At 37.4% G+C, this 21725-nt stretch overlaps 1 protein-coding gene across 3 annotated transcripts in view; it reads left to right on the top strand.

The window, feature by feature from the left end:
• Positions 1–21725, top strand: part of GTDC1 (glycosyltransferase like domain containing 1) — a 293667-nt gene that overhangs the window by 150583 nt on the left and 121359 nt on the right. For all 3 annotated transcript variants that reach the window (XM_019553901.1, XM_019553900.1, XM_019553902.1), the window contains 2 exons: positions 15343–15510; positions 18936–19109. In XM_019553901.1, the coding sequence (XP_019409446.1) occupies positions 15343–15510; positions 18936–19109 (342 nt within the window). The remainder of the gene's footprint in view (positions 1–15342; positions 15511–18935; positions 19110–21725) is intronic.

The following is a 21725-nucleotide window of genomic DNA, read 5'->3' as shown; positions in this document are numbered from 1 at the left end:
GTTCATCAATATGTATTACACTAAAAATTGTGTTGTATAAATATAAATTAATAAGCTCATGATATTGTCCATGCGTACCTCAAAGCTTGCTTAATATAGCATGAGAACTAAGGTAGAACTTCCTTTTCAGGCTCTACCATTTGTAGTCTGTACTAGAAATACTTTGGGATTTATCTTTCTTCTGATAGATACTTCAGTCTATCCAGGATGAAATGAACTATTTTTGGAAGGTTTTTGTAGAATTGTGGTTGGCCATTCTTCAGTTTTCCAGATATTAGAAGACGATTTATTTTTGAGATCTCCTCTCATTCTACTATTTTCTTGCGAAGCAGGACATGGTTATAGTCTTCAGCGACTGTGTGCTCTCCTGAGTTTCAAACTTATTGATTGCAACATGTAAGTGATTGAAAACAGTCTATATCAGGGTGGGCAAAATGACAGATCCACCTGGCAGCAAAACTCCATTTCCCAGCACCCCCTGCATGCGTCGCTCCAGCTAGTCTCCATGGAGACCCCAAAAGCAGTAGGGACGTGACAACATGTGTCTCCATGGAGACCAGCCAGAGTGGGGCTGGCAAGGTATGGCTGGATGGGGAGCTGCTCCAGGGCTGGGGCTGGGATTTTGCAGTGGTGTCAGCATGGGCTGGAGCTGGGGCCTTTGCCAGCTCCCTGCCCAGTTGTGTGCCCTGCCACTGCCACTTGAGCCAGTTTCCATGGAGTCTCAAGGAATTACAGCTCCATGCTGTCACGGCTCCACCACTCCTGAGGTCTCCATGGAGACCAGCCAGAGTGGTGTGTCAGGGGCTGCTGGGAGTCTACTGCAGGCCTAATCCAGTCCGTGGGCTGGATTTGCCCACCCTGGGCACGTCTAGGCAAGCATGCACATGCCTTTTGTGGTGCCTCAAAGCAGTTTGAGACACTTCCAAAACATGTCTTCCGCACTGTGTAATTGCAATGCCAACTCTCAATTTGATACCAGGATATCCTGGTATCAAAAAACATGCGGGGGGAAAAAGTGGCACAGGGCACAGTATGCCCTGAGGCAACCGGACCCTGAGTCCTTCAAAGCACCTGGCCAGAGCAGCTCTATGCCTGCCCCTTTCACCTGTTTCCCTAGCACACAGGAATGGGGCAAGGCTGCACTGTGACCCAGACGCTGTCCCCAGAAGTAGGGATGTGGGGGTGGGGAGGTTGTGTGCAGGGGGACTCTGTTTGTGTGAGGGGACTTATGCGGGGGGGCGGGGGGGTCCCCCGCCTGCCTCCTGCCTGTTGCACAGCCCCCTCAGCAGCAGCAGCAGCTGGGTGCTCAGGGCCTGCTGCTGGCAGAGCCCCCCTGCATCACGGTGTGGCCTTGACTGCCTCAGACTGAGCTCTGCCTGTTTCATGGCATGGTCCCAGCCACCTCAAACCCAGTACTGCCTGTGCCATCTGTGCCTTTGTCCAGGATTGGGCCGCTCTTGCTGTGACGTGGAGTCCCAGCACTGCACACAGGGGCCGTGGTTTGATCTGGGCCAGGTCCTGCCTCCGTGGAACCAGCCCTGCCCAATGGTGTGTGGGGCACTTGGAAGCAGGACCCAGCCTGGCCCAATGCATGGACAGGATCTGCGGGTGGTGGCAGGAGCCATCCTGGTCCCGTTTAAAGATGTGGGGTAGGATGGGCCAGGTCTCAGAAGCTCCTGAGAGCAAGTAGCCCTGAGCTGCTCACCAGGGCAACTTTTTATATTGCTGAGACCAGCACAGGTGCTGGCCCCAGCCTTCAGTTCCCTCTGGCTGCAGATCTGGGAGGAGCTGGGAATAATCAGTTTATCCCAAGTGGCACAACTTGCCACACGCCAAAGTGCATGTTCAGGCACATGTGCTGAGGCACAAATCTCTGGCACAAATTTGTACCGCTGCTATTTGAGCTGCTGCAAGCGCACATCACTTATATGTGCAGATGCGCCCCCTTGGTCTATATCTACAGTAAACTGTGATATTCCTCATGGAATTACTTCTGAATGTTAGCTCATGTGCTATCTCCATATTCCAGCCTGAGTAACTTCTGAGTGATAAATATCATTGAGTGGCATGTAACTCCTTTATATACTCATATGAGTCACTCTGCAGCATCAACACTGATTAGGTTGTGAGGAAATCTCTGCCGGACTTTTGAGAAAGTGGGTCTCACTGTTGTGGAAGCTTATTATCTAGGTCTTCTATCAAAAACTTGGTTTCAAGTAATGATTTTGAGAGAAGAACTGAAACTTTGAATTTGACCAGCCATTCCACATGGATCTAGTGAGCAGAATGAATCACTGGTTGATACATTGTCAATTGTCTGTGTTGTGGAGCAACTGAGCTTCTATATTTTGGTGAAACCTTATTGCCTCGGTATAGACATGGATAATATTCAAATGGAGAGGTTTAGCTTGCATAATTACAAATATAACATTACATAGTATTTTAAAGTTTGACTATTCCTTATAAAAAACAGAAAAGGGTAACATACACAATATTTTTAACTTGATGGAGGTTTTTTTTTAAGGACAGAAATCAGAAAATTTTAGATTATGGTTATAACTGCAAATTCAGGTAACCTACATTGGACATTCTGGTTTGTTTATATTAATGCAGAATGTCAAATATTACATGCGAGTAAGATGGCTAAATAATGTTTTTTGTGGCCTTTGAATTTCCAGTTATTTTTGTGTATAAAATTTGAATCATTATATTTCATTAACACAGCTTTATAAACAATAAATCTACCTTTTTAAAAAGGTACATACATATTAAAAAAGTTTTAATGAACATATGATTTCTTCTATACTTTTTTTTTTTAAATCTGTACTGTTGCCTGATACTGACAGACTTCTGATAGGGATCATATGCCTCTAAAAAAGAGAACTTCCTCGAGCAATATATCGACATGAAAACAGTTTGGGGAGAGCTACATTCTCTTATTCACGTTTCATTTTGGCACATTGTAGAAGCAGGTAGCATATCTACTACCTGCTGTTGAAAGTGTTGAAGATACTGAATTATTTATTCCATCTTCTACACTATCCAAAATCATTTTGGGTAGTTTGACACATCTCGGTCTTCCATATGGATACTTCATGGTGATAGAGTTGCCAGCTGCTCAGGTTTGTGACAGTCTCAGTTTTTCAAGGATTGTGTTATTTTTTTTTTGGAGAATCCTGCTTTTCTAAGATAGCCTTTTTTATGCAGCACTTACAACCTTTAGGGTAGACATTTTGGGGTGCCAGGGTTTTTGAAAATGTTAGCTAACACAGAATAATCTGTCACTAAATGTTTTAAGGGCATTGAGTGTTTACTTTAGAATTTTAGACATCCTGAAATTAAATCTGAGCAAAATCGATGTTGCAAAATGTTTGAATCCATTTGTCATAAAAACATGCTCCTATCTGCAGCGATATTCACATTTGTAGACAGAGTTTGAAGCCCAATCTGTAAAACTGGCATTAAAAATGAACCTTGACATGGTTGGGACAGAAGCAGTTTGATGGATTCTGGAATTGTGAAACTGTTTAATAAGGTAATTGAGATCCTATTCCTTGTCTGCTCTTGGAGTACACAAGATGCAGTGGAAGTCTCTTAGGCAGATCTTCTGTCCTAAAAAGGATCAGGCTTTTAAATGGGGGAGAGCAGAGGGTTGGGTAAAATTAAAAAATAATCAACCTTGGTCTTAATTTACTTCACTTACATGAATTTAAGGCTCGTTAGAACTTTGTGGTGTTTTTTTTTTTTTTTTACGGGTTTTGAATATTCTCCAGAATTTGGAGGGGTGGCAGGGCAGGGGTGTGGACAGTATTTTTGTTGCTGTATAGTTGGCCTTATTTGATTGGATAGGTGTTTTTATTCATGATGAGGTCCTTGAGATTGGATTAGTAAAGGTTGTGGGACTGGCAATAGAGAGCTGTGGCTCCGTTTCTGGAAAATATCAGATTTTATCTGCCTCTTCAGCTGCAAGTAGACCAATGCCTCCCTGCTGCAGTTAAAAGTTGGGAGAGGAGGCTGGGGCATGGAGGGAAGTAGCTTAAAATTTCTAGATGTAAGTATCTGACCTTATCAGTAGACAGCATTTTCTTAAATCTTCTAGTCTTTGGGACTCTGTGTGTTTCTGCTTTCACATGAAGAAAGCAGCGTGACAGAGAGGGAAAGCCCACAGCCAGTCTGTGCTTGTATGGTGACCTCTTCCTGTACTGTGGAGATACAGGCATCTCTCAAATGTCAGGCTGTATTTACTTCAGCTTCCTTCTCTTTCTCTCCCTCCACATCTCTTAAGATGGTATCCCCCACTACTGCAAGCAGGCTAGTGACTCCCTTTAAACCTCCATGGCTGGCAGGGTTCAGTCTATATCCAGCCCACATCCAGGAATCTCCCTTGGACAAAATGTAAGACCGCTGGAAGTCTCTTTCTGGGCTAATTCAGCAAACTCTAAAACTCTGGTTTTGAACCCTATCTGTCATGGCAACAAATCCCTTCAAAAGTTTAGCCACAATGCTGCTTCTTCTCCCAGGCCTGTAGGTTTGAATTTTCTTCCTATTCCCATCTCATGACAGAGGAAGAAGACAGGTGATGCAGAATAAGAATTAAAACATCTCAGAAATGTTCATTCCCTTATAATCAGCACAATAAAAAAAACACTAATCGAAGAAATAGAGCTCTCCCCTTTATCTTCTGAAGAGTAGGATTCCTCTACAAAGCACTAGGAGAGGTGCAAAGGAAAAATGAGTTTTTTTATGGAGCATACAAATAGCAGATTGAGAGAGATTCCTTGGTGAGGGTTCTCCTGCTCATCTTCAGAATGCAGCAGGGCAAGGGCAGATTTTTCTCTCCTAGTCTCTCTTGGAGCATAATTCGATGGATAAACATCACTACCAGGTCTTCATGACAACCCTTTCTGAGTGTAACATGCACTAAAGTAATGGTGAAAAGGCCCAGCCACAGGCAAGTCCTGAAAACCAGCCATCTCCCAAGAGAATTTTCCTTGCTTGAGAGAGGAAAACAAGCAGTTCAAATGAGACTTTGAGACTTATATGGTAAAATACCAAAACAGAGATAAAGAAGGGGAAAAACTGTTTCAAGCAAGAGCATCATCAGTATTTTATGTATTTTAAACTACAGTTATGAGGTCTGGAGCTTGCCTAACCAGAGGTGTATATCCTTTCTCAGATACCCTGGAAAGGTTGAATGGTGGGGTTGAGATTTTTTTGCCTGACTTAAAATACTAGTTATTGGGCTGAACTGCTGATGTGTGCCCTAACTATTCCACTTTCATTCTTAAGTTTTGCTCTGCAGGTTACTGCTCTAATGTATAGGCATTTATACACATAGGATTAATCAAGTCTGCTTTGCACATGAGCTGAGGCACCCAGTGCTGCATTGTGTGCATTTGTATAGATGGTGAAATGTTCATCAGCTCTGAGAAAATGGTGGTGGTGCACTTTTGAATGAAAACACCTTTGATACAAATGTGTACAAATGCCCTAAGATACTGCTGTTAGTTTCTGGAGCAGGTTATTATGCTTTTTATCCACCTCTTTTCCCCAACAGATGGGTATGGATGGATTAGAGGGATAGTAGCCCAGATGTGAAAGAACTAGCAGCAACGTTCCCTCTAAGCTGTGCAGCGTGCATGGCTGTGCTGCCAGGCACGCTCGCACCACCGCACAGCTTAAAGGGAACGCTGACTGGCAGGTAGTAAAGGGCCTCTTATCCCACCAATTCTTTCTTTCTAATGGGTGATCTATAAGGCTAGAACATTAATATTTATTTTGATATCACCACCAAAGATAAATGTGCTGATTTCCATTAGTCATGGCTTTGCTGCTTCTGCCTTAGAGAGACTTCTGTGAGAGTGTGGGCTTCTGAATATATAGGGCCTTCACAGGCAGCCAAATCCAGGTAGGTACATTGTCTTCCACCTACTTTGGTTTTGAAAATATTTGGGGAACATCAGACATACAAAAATAAAATCTGATACCTTAAATGAGAGATCCATAAAGAAATAAAAGTCATGATTGAGACCTCAAACTACATAACCATTGCTATCTGCACATCTATTTATAACCAGTGCACATCAGTAAATGAGAAACACCATATTTCCATTTCCCTGTTTAGTAGCTGAGATTTTTTTAGGCTTTAATCTCAGAGTGCAACATATCTTTTCCCTTCAGTATAGTATCAGCTTCACAAGAGTTTGTGAAAATGCAGGTAGCATTAATAGAAACTTTCAATAACATTCACTCTTTTTCTTATGCAAGCCTTATCTAAAGTCAGAGTCACCATTCAGACAATAAGGATGCTACTAAGCTATGGTCTTTCTCAAAACCAATTAACTGATTCAGCTGATTCGCCATCTTGGTGAGTAGTGTACATCAAGTGCTGGTAATGTTTCAAAAGCGATGGGCCTGAAATGCTTGGTCTGGGGTAAGCCAGCCTTTCAAACCCAGCCACTGAAATGCTGCAGAAGCCCAAGCTTTGTGGGCCAGAAAGAATCAGTCCATGCTCTAGATCTGTCCTGTGGGCCATAGGTTGCCAACCCCTACGCAATAAGATTTCTTGTTGCAGAAAAGACAGTGCCTTACCTTTGAAAGGAAGTATCTTTGTATGCTTCTGTCTTGTATCAGATCCTCAGCAAAGTTATTAACTTGAGGAAATTTACTGAGTCATTATTTTGGTGGATGGGTCCAAGCAGATACAAGTCAAGCTTTTAAATAAATCAGGCTGGCAGAACATATACCACCACAGAAGCAAGCCCAAAATAATTGCATTTGGGATCAAGGGCTGTGTAACATACCTGGTCCACACAAGAACAAGCTCAGTATTAGTTGAGGACAACTGGATGTAGCCTCAAGCCTTTTGTTTCCTTCCATAGACCCTTTTATATATTTGTTTTCTCAAAAAGAATCTCATTGCTTGGTGGCTCGGGCAAACAAGAATTTGCAGTAAATTTGCTCCCTACATAATCAAAGGAAAATGAATGTTATATCCAAGAAGCTCAGGAAGCAAATGCTCTATCATCCAGAAAGGAAACTCTAGCCAGAAATGTTTCAAATTCAGGTAAGGGAATTTGGTCTCCCATCAACAGAGCTTGTCTCTCACCAGTATTCTCATTGTGCTAGTGCAATCCCAAAACCGAGGCAGCTTTGTCATAGATACATTTTTTTCCTTTTTTCCTTGGAAAAATGTCTAGTATTCATGCTGGTTGTTTCACTCCAGTCAAGAATGCCTTGGTTCTCTGATCCTGGCATATCACAAAGATCTTGTATGTCTGTAACTGTATTTAGTTTCTAGTAACTCACAAATAGCCAGTGCTGTGCAAATACTTATTCATAGATATGAGGAACTCCACCAATATTTATATTTCAGCAATGGGGTGCACTTTCTTGTTAACATTGCATTTTGCTTTTGTGAACATAGTACATAGTTTTTGTATGCTGTCACTCCAATAATAACTGTTTGGTCTTGATCCCCTCTTTTTATGGACAAAGAAAGGATGATGTAGCCTATGGAGAACAATTGGCTATGAAAGTGAAAAGTGCATCTGTCAGTGATTAATTGAAGGAAAATTTAATTACAAATGAGGGAGAAAATTAGAATCATAGGGCTGGAAGGGACCCTGAAGGATCATCAGGTCCAGCCCCCTGCATGAGCAGGAAAGACATCTGGGGACAGACGACCATTATTATCATACTTTTCTTAAATTTGCGGAAGCTTCAGTGCAGTTACCTACAAAAATAAAAAGCATTCTTTAGAGCCTTTAGTTGAATATAAAAGTCTATCGCTAAAAAGAATATTTCAACCTTACTTTTTTATGTTACAGTTTAATATTAACATACTTACCTGATTAGCTTTTAAAAAAACCCAACTTTTTCAGTATGTCCTGATTCCAAGGCAGTTGTGCGGAAAAAATTAGGTTGGATCCTCAGCTGGAGTAAAACCGCTAAAGTCAGCAGAGCCATGTTGATCTGCTCCCAGCAAAAGACCTATCTGTTACAGTTGGAATCTGAGAGGAAACTTCAGCTTAGCTTTCAAAACTTTCCAATTGTACTAAAATATGGTTAGATAGCTGAAGCAAAAGTCAGTTGTTACAGGAAGAAATTAATAGTGATCCCAAATTGCTTGGACTAAAAACCTAAAATAATTTACTTGACTACTACAGGAGTTGTTAAGGAGTGGGATTATCAGAGATGTTTAATGTTAGCCTAAAACTGGCTAATGTCTCTGAAGTCTTCTTACCTTTAATAGGGGCAGAGTAAGACTGCTTTTGAAATCCCACCCAGATACTTGCAGAATGAACTCACACAAAGCTTCCTTGTAGAAGCTATAAAATGGAGAAGTGGTGCTAGAAAATAAAACAGGAAATATGTGCGAAGCGAAGATTTTTCTGGGTGGTATCTGTTAGTGGCCCAACTTCATTTGGATGGACTTAGATAAGTTTTTGCATGCAATGAATTCTTCAGGGCTGCGGAAAAAGCAAATGCAGAGAAGATTAAAAACAGTGTGCAAGGCTGGAACTGGCACATTTCAGTAAGATAGCTAGAGATTGGTTTGGTACAAGGAAATATAGTTAGATGGAAAGAATGCTGTAAAGAAATCTTTGAGGTGTAGTAGTAAGTTAATTATTTTTAGAAAATATATCCAGCCTCCATCTGCTTATTGAACAATAGAATCAATGAGCATTGGGAATGTTATTGGAGAATACATATCTGTTTCCAGACCCCTCCCTTTCCCCTCCAAAAAAGGACATTCAAAGTATTTTATCTATGTAAGGAAAGGAACAGTTGGTTTCTGCTGTCTTATTGTATGAAAAACAAACCCCAAATCTAAAATGAATGACCTAGTGGGAATCATGACTATTTACTACTTACGTATTCATATGTATTATAGCAAGAGGAAAAAATATTTTTCTTTGCAATTAATATTTGTAAATGTTTATGAAAGTACTTAACAAATAAATATGACAAACACATGGTCTAATTAAGATGTAAGGGATGACAAACCTTGTGACTTATTCTGAAAAATAAAGAGCGCTACAATAGTAAGACTTAATTATTTCTATAAACATTTCAAATTGCTTTCTATGTTAAAACTTAATTTATATTATATATTGTAACATCTATAAGCCTTTTGACATTTGTACATATTATGTCAAAAAGAAATTAGAGTTAATTTATTATTTATTGTATTGTATGGCGTAACATATTATTATCATTTACTAGCGTTTATTGTTAAAAATTCAAAGTCATTTACTGTTTAAAATGGCCAGTGTTTTATGTTTGATACCATTTTATATGTATTGAGCAGATATAGATGAAAATATGCCTTTTACAAGTTGATCATGTATGAAAGTTCTAGAATGGTACTCAAAAGCACATCTATTACATATTTCATGCAGTAATAAAATTATTTGATGAACAATTAATGCTGCATTTTAAGAAATAAACCAGAAATAGCCTGCACCATTTGTGCTTCTATAGCTGGGCTGGCCTCATGGTAATCTTTTAAAAGGCTAAGGAAGAGAGGACGGAGTGTTCCCAAACAGGTGTGGTGTTACCACAATCTTTGCTTACATGCTTCTTAGGTTGGATGGGCTTCTCAGTACAGTAGTTCATCTTCTGGCCCTACACTCACCCCACACGTTTAATGCTGGTGTACAGACAGGTATCATGAAGGAGAATTTTGAGTTGTGTGTTATCCTACCCAGGGTCTCATTCCCCATATCAGAAGGATAGGTTTATACTGGCCTCACTGTAGAATGTGTCCTCTAACAGCTACAATTAATTGCTAAAGTAGTTAAATATATTTAAGGTAATTTCATAATGAAACATAACCATTGCTGTAGTGCCCCTCCTTGTCCAGTGTTGTTTTATTATTTTTCTATTGTAGTAGACTTTTAATCAAGATTGGTCTTTATATGTTCAAAGCTGCACATATATATTTGTGGTCTCTGCTTTTGAAGAGCTTAACAGTTTCATCTATGTGTACAACTGAGTTTGGGTGGAAAGTCTGTGAATGTTTTTAAGACTGTAGAATACTATAAACCATGTAAGGACTAGAAGTGAAACTTCTTTCCCTGTTCAATTGAAATTTTAGGAAATAAATTGATAGAGATAATTTATTATCTACACTGGAATTTGACCAGAAAGTAGTAGTTAACATCTCTAGGCTTGTGGAAGTGCAATGGAATTTTTGATTACTACAGATGGTCAAGATCTCAGCTTTGGATCTTTTGCAAAGATGATACTTCCAACATCACAGTGCCCTCGATGTTTTGTTGATGTATCAATGTAAATTGAACAAATTCCACCTAATGAATATTCCTTTTTGTAGCACCTGTTTTTGCTTAGAGGTCTCCTATCTATGTTCAGTTGAAATCCACCCCAAGCTTTGGAAGGAATTGGGCCAATCAGTACATAGAAGAGAAGAGTTAGCAGTGCTTATACTGACTTTCCTGACAGCTGTGCATTTCAGTCATAAATTATATACTATTAATGTAAATATTCATGGGCTTGAATCTCCACTGCACAGGCTTCTGCTCTGCTGCCATAGGGTTTCATTGGAACACTGTCTTTCCTTCCCATAATACCCCCAATATCTTTTCTGTGTTCCAGCACATGGGAGGGCAGAGGCTCTTCCATCATCTTTGTACTGACAGATTTCCTCAACAAAAAGGAAATTTCCAGTGCAGAAATTAGTAAATAACACCTCTAGTCTGGTGAAAGATTAGAGAATCATTGATAATACATTTATGTATACACTGACGTTTACAAGCTAAATTATTTAATTTTTCATAAGACCAGAAGTGTTGCTGAGTTCTGTTTGAATTCCAGTTCAATCCCATGCTCCAGGTTTGTTGGACAGAATGGGTTTATAGGCAGCCACGGATTTGAATTGGAATATTTCTTCTTTGTTGGAGGACTTTGTCAGTATAAAGATGAAGGAAGAGTCTCTGTCTCACAACTCTGTCACCTCATATGTTGAAACACAGGGGAGACAATGGGGGCATGTTGGGAAGGCGTGTTAGTGTGAGATTCTATAGCAACAGTGCAGGAGTTTGGGTGTGCAGTGGAGATTCAAGCCATACAGATTTACTGGACAGTAGCTACATTAATTACTAGATTCCAATTTGTGACTCAAATGCTAAAAATGGTACTGTTTTTTAAATGTTGATTTGCTCTGTGCTTCCTTAGGCAACATGTTGGTTTTCAGTTTTGGCTCTCGTTAGAACAATAAAGTTAACAGCCACGTAAGCTGCATGGTCCTCTTTCTTCTGGCCTAGTGTAATCTCCCTACCACTGTGAAACCGTAAGATGTAACGGTAGCAGTCAAGAATATCAGTATAGGCAGTGTTGCTTTTTCCTGTATGTGCATTATGCGTATATATTTATGTATGCACTGAGTCCTCCATTATGGGGCCACTCAAGAAAGGAACAGGTTGTGGTCTTTTAGTAAAGTTCCATGAGAACAAAATGGAAAGGTTGAGAGTAACACCATAATTACTTAAGTGATACCAAGTAGAAAGCTTATAATGCAGTTAAAAATACTTAAACAACAGTACTCTATTTTTGTAAACTACTTAATGTAAATTGTATCAATCTTTGTTCTGATTGGTCATTAATGTAATTATAAGTGAAATAAAAATGCAAAGTTTATTTTATTTTACTGCCCTTCAGTGTTTCAACCGGACATCTCAATAGACAAAAATACACAAAGTTCAGATTATCCACAAATTGTGGCCCAAACCTGCAAACACTTAAGCATGTGCTATACTTGATTCACATAAGCAGTCCCAATGAAGTCAGAGGGATTATTATGTGATTCAAGTTAAGCATAAGTGTAGTTAATTTGGCATGTATATGGGATGTTCTAAGTGGCTGTGGAAGTCCAAAACAGTTTGTCTAGTCACTTGGGAGCTGGTTTGTTTGTTGTATGGAAAGTCATTTACAACTATGAAATATACTTGGGGTACCTTCTGGTGGTCACTTAGGGCAGCTAGCCACTTAAGAAGGGTTACTTTTAGCATGCATTTCATGGTAATATGTACAGAGAATATAGGGTATAGAAGCTTACTGTATATATTAACATGTTTGTAGTGTTTATGGGTCTAGATAAGAAGACTGTAATAGCAGTTTAAATGTACTTTTTGTGAGATGGTAAGCTAATGATGTAGCTGTTAATTTGAATTTAGCAGACGTTTTAAATATAGGTTTCTCTTACAGAGACAAAAGTTGCAATTTAAAGCTCTTTGGTGGTCTAAAAACAGCTTAATTCTCTAGTAGCATGGTAATAAGTACTAATCCAGCTTATACAGTGATTGTAGTATGTCATGTTTGTGAAAGATTGCCTAACTCTGCTTTCTCTGGGTTTTATGTTAATTTTTTTAAATTAAACATAAAACCTTATAACATCTTTATGCTGAGATAAACTGTTCAATTTAACTTGTGCTCAAGCAGCAGCTGTCAGGAATTATCATGTTTCCAGCATTCTTGCTATCACCTTGTGTCTTTACCTCCCGGATATACTCAGTGGGATGATAAAGCTCACCTTGTTAGGATTTATTACTTAAATAATAACCTGAGGTAAAATGAAAGTTGATGTCACGTAGAATGACAACTGACATATATTTATGTCACATATTACATTGTAATAAACTTTCCTTTCCTCCCCTAGTAATAGGTGTTAAGTGGAAATACTCTTCAACATATCCTCCAGTGCCCTGCATGAGTCCATTAGCCATATACACTACTTCTCTGTGGGCATGTTCACAATGACTTCTACTGTCAGGTATTACTCAAGCTTATAATGTCTCAGAAATTGGTTATTGCCAGTCACGAATAGTTTCTGTGCCAACAAGGCTGAGGGTGTAGCTAATGTATATAGGATTATATTATGGAAGAATATTATGGGGTAGCATAAGGGGTCTTGAGGACAATTTATAATGCTGTGATCAATTTAAATTTTGTTCACACATAGTGGGAAAATAAAATTATTTCAAATTCATACATTTTCCGTTATAATGAAATTTGATTAGGTTATTAACTGTTGCCACTTTTTGTCTAATATTTAAAAAATCTAACCTTTCTTTTTGTGTCAGAATAACCAAAACGTTTTTTAAGTCCTTGTCATTTTCACCATTCATTTCCAAATACTTTCTATTTGTAGGTTTTTTCTAATGCCTCCATTGCATCCTTTAGTTCGTCCAAAGTGCTGTTGTCTGTTGATACAACCATTTTCTTCAGATTCCCTCTATTATCTTCATCCATGTCTACCATATTGTGATCAAACAACAGTGTGCTACATGATTCTGGCCTAGCCCTAGCCTTTGGTTCTTATTTGTCATGATATTTCCTGGTGAATCTTTTTCTCCAACAGTAGTATTACCCTTTAGAGTTTGACTGTGTTCTCCTTCCTTTGTGCCTTTTTCCGTGATGTGACCCATGTTTTCTATCTAGATGTCCCATATTTGTTTTTTTTCTCTCCATTTAAATATCTCCAAAGAAGCTGTGTCTTGTGCCAGGTCCACACGCTCTAAACTGTATGAATCAGTTAGACTGGTAGAGAAGAGGGGAAAGTATTGTGGAACAAGCAGGGAGGGGATGTACAGTGACATCATCAACACAAGCCTACAATTTACCCAAATAACTATTTAATCTTATTATTGTAATCTTTGACCTTCTGTATCCCCCACTAGTGTTTGTTTCTTTCACTCATTCTCTTATGACTAAAATTAGATTGTAAGCTCCTCTGGACAAGGACTTTGAGGTTTCTACGTTCAGTGAAATGTCTAGGACACATTTTAAAGTCTTTTTATCCTTCTTTAAATCTGCCTAGGTGATTAGGGGTCAAAAGATTTTTATCACTCTTGACAAGTTTTATGGCTTCTTTGAAATGATTTGTTGGTCATGACGTGTCTCATAACAAGTGCTTCTATCTTATTTGACACCCTATTTAACAACCTTATTAGAAAGACCAAATATTTAATGCGCATGTATCTATCATTACTGTCCCAATCTGGTAGTGATTTTTCTGGGTCAGGATTGAGTCATGATGATGAGAGTTAATAACAGCTGCCTTCTGGCTACGTATGTTCAGTAGGTCCTGTGATTACCTATAGAATGACTTAAGTTTTCAACGTTTCTAAGTTTATAATTAGTGTACAGAATACTTTGGAAACACTAATGTACATCTAGCTATCTCAGGCAATGGAAAGTTTGAAAGGCTAACCAGTGCAAATGGATTATCATTCCATGGTATCAATTGGCCAGTTGTCTTGAATAAAATACGAAGAAATTGGCAAAAGTTATAGGGTCCAGTGTTTGCATTATTAGAATGGATTATTATTTTACGTTTACATTATTAGACTGGATGTTGGGCTAGCAAATTAGTGAGAAATATACTGTTTCAGCTTGGTGCTCTATTTAAGATTAAACAATTTCAAATGTTTGTTGAGAGTTAAAATACAAATCTATGGATATATAGTACACAATGATTCAGAATGTTGGTTTACATCAAAATCACACTATCCAGAGGATATTAAATACTAGCTTACTTATGGGTGAAATCTTGACTGCATTGAATCAATACAATTTTATTGGGACCAAGATTTTATTCTATAGATTTAGATAAGTTAATTTTCTGATTGTTTGTAAAGTTATTGCAAACAAATCAGTAAAAAATTAGTAAAAGAAAAAATCAGTGGGTTAATGTTTTTTGTACTCACTTTATATAATTTTATGAACTATGGAATAGTAACAAGTACGGTGGCAATATTGGAGTTCAAGGAAACAAAACAACAACAACAAAATAATATATAGTATACCTAATAAAAATGAGAAAAGAAAACATAGAAAAGAAAAAGACCACACCAGATAAGTGTACTGCATAAATCAAAAGGGTTTATGTCATAACATGAACATGTGCCATTTCTGCTCATATATTGAATTTCAGTAGTCGGTTGCATAAAGAAGTAAAGTGTAATGAAACTGGCAAGCAAAGTATTCCCCAGTCAGCCTTATCTTTGTTCCATTTGTCCTTCAGATAGAGCTTTTCTTGCCTTTTTCAATAAAATCCATCCAGCTTTTTTATTTTGCATCTCTCTGTAACTGAGCTGAGAAGACCAATGAGATTCAGTGCTTTTCTAGTTCAGTTCTTAGCAGCTGCTTTTTAAGAGATCAAAACTTAGAATGCTGCTACATGGTATTAAGGCTTAGCTATTGATGTGTCCCTATAGGGGTTATGTTTTTCTTGTGGGGGGAGAAGGGGAGGAGAAGGGTAAAGGGTGACCCTTTTGAGCATGCTCATAGACAGTAAACACTACTCTCCTTGTTTCTCAGGATCCTCTTTGCGAGCTCAGTGCTTAACCTGACTGAACTTATTGCCCTTCGGCCTGACCTTGGCAAATTGAAAAAGGTCCTTTACTTCCATGAGAACCAACTGGCGTATCCTGTCCAGAAATGCCAAGAAAGAGATTTCCAATATGGATACAACCAGATTCTTTCATGGTAGGTGTTTCTCACACCTCTGTGTGTTGTTTAATGTCTTCTGTTCGGCACAATTTTTTCGCTTTTTAAACCTGGGACACCCTACACTAGTTAAATGACAGCACTGTTATAAATTGCAATACAGTTATAAACAGAGTTCTGAGATCTAACTAATAATGTCCATTGGGAGAAACAGGTTATTAACTACTTTAGATGGAACCTCACCTCAAACTATTGTTACATTCCACCTCTGTGACATAGACCTTCCATGGTACACTTACGTTGCAGTTATTTTTAAGACATAACTTATTCATAACAAAAAAAGTTTTGCTTCAAGCACACTTAACAGAGTAGCAGCTAATCAGCTCTTGCTTAGCAGTAGCTTTTATTGCATCCAACTGAATTAAAATAGAGTTTTTCAGGGGAATGAGCAAAAATTAAAACATACTGCAGCATTTTTCTGAAGGAGAGAGGGCAGTAAACATACCAGATAAATCTTTACATTTCTTTCAAGTAGAATTCAGAAATTGTGCCGTGCTAAAATACGCAGACATTTTAAAGGCTCTAGTCCTTCATTGTTACTTAAAACAAATGTATTTTCTGAATCTAAGTTAATGAAAGAAGTTAATAACAGCGACACTGAAAAGCTTTGTGATTAGACACTAGAAACCTAAATGAAATTGCAATGCTGAATTGGGTTGAATTGAAATGAATTCAATTGCTTGATCTCGCTCACCTATTTGTTATTAGGAAAGTTATTAGAAACATAGATTGTGCATTTTTGAATACATGTAAAACATTTGTATCTTTATAATATAAGCCAGTTCATATTCATATTTCCCCAATGATAATCTTTATGTAGTCTCAACGTTCTGTATATCTGTTTCTGCCATTCCAAGCGCAAAGCATTTCAGATTTAAAGTACCAGTGATACGAAAATATAATAAAATATTGCTTTTGTAAAACAGTAATAGTCACTTTCAGATTTCATGATATAAGGCAGCGTGGGGATATATTTTTAAATATTCTTTTTATCTTTCAGTATTTTGTGTGATACAATTTCCTCATAATTTCTGAAATTATGGAATCTTTGCAGTGAATTTGCTCTGCAGCATTTCCAGAAATATGCATTTTAGACCACAAAAGCATGCAGTAATCTATTTTCCTTTTTCCTTTGTATTACCATTAAATTCTTGTTTCAGATAGGAAAGACTTCTACAAATACTTGCTTTCCATGCTTCTTTAACCAACAATTGCCTCCCTATATTATGGCAAATATATTCTAAAATATTTTGAACACTATTGTCTCTGCAAACAGCTTAATTTTAATGGTAGGGAAGAAAGTTGTTAATGCCTACAAGTGGTTACCTGCAAGGAGGAAAAACCTATGTCTATTTTTTATCTGCTATATAAAGAACTACAGAAGTCTTAGCCTTTCTTAATATTTTAAGCTTTGTTCTGCTTGTTTTTCCTTTAGAAATATAAGAAATATTAAGTCTTTGTTTTTGTTGAAAGATTCCTTGGCAGAAAAGACTACACTCAATTTAATGCTTTGACTCTTTAGGAAAAAGAACTCTTCTCCCAAGTGATCATTGGGAGTTTCTGTTAGATAGGTGTTAAAAACACATTTTAAATAATCAGATTTAATACTTTCCTCTTAGTTGCCTAGGCTTGAATTTGTTGTAATGAGAACTCTTTGATTTTCTAGTGGTACATAAAATCTCCAGTAAAAACTAATATTTCTAATGTATAAAAGAAACAGGGAGAAAAACTTTTCAGGCTTTGTTTGAGGAAAACATATGGTGGGAAATCATAGGTGAGAACTAATGGGAAATTTTGTGAAATAGTTCAACTCCTGTAGGTTACTTGAAAAAGATTATTTCTTTCTTCTCAAATGTTTTCTTGCTTTTCCTGCTGACTCCTGCTGTTTTTGTGAGCAGTGTCAGTTTTCTTTCTTGATCAGGCAGCAGTGTGAGTTGTAAGGATGAATGACAGACTCTCACCTCAAATACACTTTTCACCAGCCCAGTGACTTATGAACACATGTCCTCAATGTATCTTATGACCCATGGGTCGGTATTACAATATATGACATACTGAGAAAACCAAGTAGCCATAAAACATTTCTTAAGTCTGTTATACTATTACATTTGTGCCAGTATAGTTAGGATTGCATCAGCACTTCTGATGAGCTTGATAAACTGAAAATCACAGAAGCAAAATAATATATGAATTATGATTTAACCACAGTCCAAAATGTGGTTTTCATGTTTTATAGCGGTAATACTATATGACAGAGAGTTGTCTTGTATCAAATCTTCTCTTATGCTAATATACCAAAATGTTTCCTAATTAAATTAGCAACATTTAAGTGATTACTTTATCTATTATTTCTCTATTGTAAATTTTGACATTTATCTTGTTTAATTGAAAAATGGTGCCACCTTGAATTGTTTAAATTAGGGTTATTAGGAACACAGAAACAGAGGACTGGAAGAAACTATCTAAGTCATGGAGTTCAGTCCCCTGGAATATTAGGCAACCAAGTAAAAGGTAACCATGTGAACCTGTACTTTAAAATAATTATTGATGCTTTATCTGACATCTGGTTAGCTGAAATTGTATTTCATTAACCAGTAGTACATCAAACAGTTTTTTCTCTCCTTTTCCAGGACAGAAATTTTCTTTTTCAGTATTTAGATGTCTTTAAAAACCTCAGAGGAAAAATAGTAACATTCATATTATCCATATGATACAGTATATCTTGTATACCTTTTCAAGGCAATAATATCACTAATGGCAAGAGTATTCTTACAAGCTAATTAATAACACATGACGAAGAAACAAAACAGACTTTCCTCAAGAAACCAGGAGTGACTAGGACTAATGGTCACAAGCTGGCAGAGGGTAGATTTAGGCTAGGTATCAGGAGGCGCTACTTCTCTGTCAGAGCGGCTAGGATCTGGAACCAACTTCCAAGAGAAGTGGTGCTGGCTCCTCCCCTGGGGGTCTTTAAGAGGAGGCTAGATGTACACCTTGCTGGGGTCATTTGACCCCAGTACTCTTTCCTGCCATGGCAGGGGGTTGGACTTGATGGTCTGCTCAGGTCCCTTCCGACCCTACATACTATGAAACTATAAGAGATTAGAACTGTTATGATCTTTAGATTAATAATATTAAATATTTGTAATTCTTTTATTTTTTAAAGTTTTAATGAAAATTGTTAAATAATGTTTAGCAGATAAGTCATTTGGACGGCAATCAAGATATTCAGAATAAAAGCAGACTCTCCACCATACCTGAGTCAGCTGATATCAAATAAAAATAAATTTACATTGCTTGATTTATCAGTTACTGTCACAATATTTATCCTATTTTAGTCAATTTAAAAATAATCCTGGGTTTTCTTTCAGAACATTTTATTCATTTTCTCTGCTTTTTTCCAGTTTGGTTGCTGATATTGTAGTGTTCAACTCTGCTTTTAATATGGAGTCATTTCTTACATCTATTGGAAAATTTATGAAGCTGATTCCTGACCACAGACCAAAGGATCTGGAAAAAATAATCAGACCGAAGTGCCGAGTTCTTTACTTTCCAATCAGGTTCCCTGATGTGAGCAGGTCAGTACATTTGACTCCATTCTCCATGTTATGTCATAAAGTGTCTCAAATACAGTGCTTGCTTACTGCTAAGTTTTAACAGATCATTTTAAGAGTTGTTATTAGGTAATTTGTTAGATGTTATTGATCTGCACCCTCCATCATTTTATAAAAGTATTTCAGTAATACAGAACTACAAAGGTGGGGCCTGATTCTCAACCATTGAAATCAGTTAAAACTTTGCCATGCCTAGTTGCCAAGTTGGTGGTCAGTGCAACTTGGTAACTACATAGCTCACTCATGATAATGTCCCATTGTTTGTTTATTAAAAATACCTTTGCATGTGCTTTATCAGCCCTATATTCTTTATATGAAGAGGGGAAGCGGGAACAAGAAATTTCAGAGATTAGTAAAAGTCATTAGGCTATGGTTGACACATTATATTTCCCTAGGTATAATGATGCAGGATTTTCCCCCCAGCTCTGTTTTTTACGGCTTACAGATAGGCAAAAATAATTTCAGTAACATGAAGCAGACTTGAATATTTTGGCATTTGTTGGAGTTGTAGTTGCTCTTTTCTCTTCCTTAGTAACTATGAAGGACATTTTTTATTACCCTTGCTGTGGAGCCCATCCTGAAATTAGCAATGGGTTATGTGGCTCAAAGGGAACATTCTGTAGATCCTTTTCACTTTTGATTAAACCTGACAATTGTTTTTCCTAGCACAGAAATCTCTCCTTGTCTCCTCCTCTTCAGTGGGACCAGCACTAAATACAAATAGTAGAGTTTTGCAATCTAATTATAATTTTAAAAGTGATATGAAGTTCAGTGCATTTTGTGAAAGAACTATATAGCAAACAAATTAATGAACTTAAATGGCTGTACTGAAGTCCAGATTTTTAACTGATGGCAAGGTTCATTCTATTTAAATACTCATACCTTAAACCCTCACTGCTGACCAGATTGCACTATGCACATCATTTCAAAGTCTTTAAGTGTAGAAGGTTAACATAAAGAAGAGTCATTTAACTCTTGGGTCACAAATTTTATTGTTGTTTATAGATTTAATGCTTGCATTTAAGTTGCTTAGAAAATGTAACAGGATTCAACTACTTCAAATCTCATGAACATAAATGTCTAAGGTTATGCCTTTTGAATACATATTTAGACACTTAGACCTAAAACCTCAAAAGTGTTTATGTGGCTAATGTCTAATTAGGCACTTTACACCTTTGCTTTTAGGGGCAATTAGGCTTTGAATTTGAGCTAGGTGCCTAAATACCTTTGAGGATCAGGGGCAAACATCTCAATGGTATGATTTTCAAGAATGCTGTTGGAACTAGTGAGAGCTATGGATCTGCTCAGTACCAGCACCAGTAGTACTTTTTATAGTCAGGACTCTCGCAAAGGACTTGTGCCTCCCATTCTTTTAGACATTTAAAAATCCAGCTACTGGTGCCTAATGTTAGACATGTAGATGCAATAATTTCAATATAACTATATTTTGATACATCATCATAACTATTCATGTATTTAGGACATACAAACACACACACACGATTCAGTTTGTCAGTAAGCCAATTAATGACACATAATTCAAAAAAACTTCCTATTCTTATGTTAATGCTAATATCTATTTTAAGTGCCTTTTAATGCTTTTAGAAATCAGTAATAATGATTTTCCATAGATAAAATTCAATATCATCACAAAAGGCAGAGTAGATTTTAAAAAAAGAAGTTTTTCGTAACTTCTAATAAAGTTCACTTGTGCCCAGCATTTACCATTTCTTTACAAAAATGTTTCAGATAATGTTGAATGCATCTGTGGCCCTGAATGCAATTTATTAATATAAACTGTGTTACTACAGTGCAATTCAGCTGAATGGAGATCGAGGAGAAAAAGGTTAAGAAATATCGTGGCCAAGTTAAGATTTATAAAGCAAGCTCTTAGCCCAGAGTGTTTTTCAAGTTATTTCCAAATGGTAATTTGCTTTATCCAAACCAAACTCATACACTGTAAGTAAGTGATTATTTGCATGACTGACAATCATTTGAATGCCTGCAGTCTTTTTAAAATGCATAATTTTGCCAAGACATTGGGAAAATATTTAGAAATTCTGAAAGCAAAATAACTAAGGTGATTTTTCCCTCCTTATTTTGACCGTGTGTGTGTGCGTGCGTGCGTGTGCATGCGCATGTGTATGTGTGCATGCATGTGTGTGCATGTGTGTATGTCCCAAATGTATTTTTCATTTGGACCTTTGGCAGAGGTAATCTAAAAACAAAAAGTACAACCATGAATGTGATTTTGATTTGTAAAAGTTTCCTTATTTTAAATGAATACTGTGATTGTAGGGGTAAGTAAAAATTGATGTAATATATTTGAACTTAGAACAGAACCATGTGACAGTAGCAGCATCTAGCATTTCACTGGGGTAAATTCCATTATGTTTATTTTCTTTTTGACACAGTTATTAATGGAAGGAGTACAACATGGGAACTTAGGACTAGAAGGGACCTCCCAGGTAATCAAGCCCAGTCCCCTGCAGTAGTAGGCAATCATGTAATAATAAACATTTGTCCAAAAGAGTCGACAGGAACAGCTGCAGTCCCCGCAAAAGAGAGAAAATGCTGTAC

The sequence above is a fragment of the Crocodylus porosus genome, unplaced genomic scaffold, assembly GCF_001723895.1.
Source record: "Crocodylus porosus isolate Cpor-Errol unplaced genomic scaffold, CroPor_comp1, whole genome shotgun sequence".
NCBI lineage: Eukaryota > Metazoa > Chordata > Crocodylia > Crocodylidae > Crocodylus > Crocodylus porosus.
This window is presented reverse-complemented; position numbering and strand designations above follow the sequence as displayed.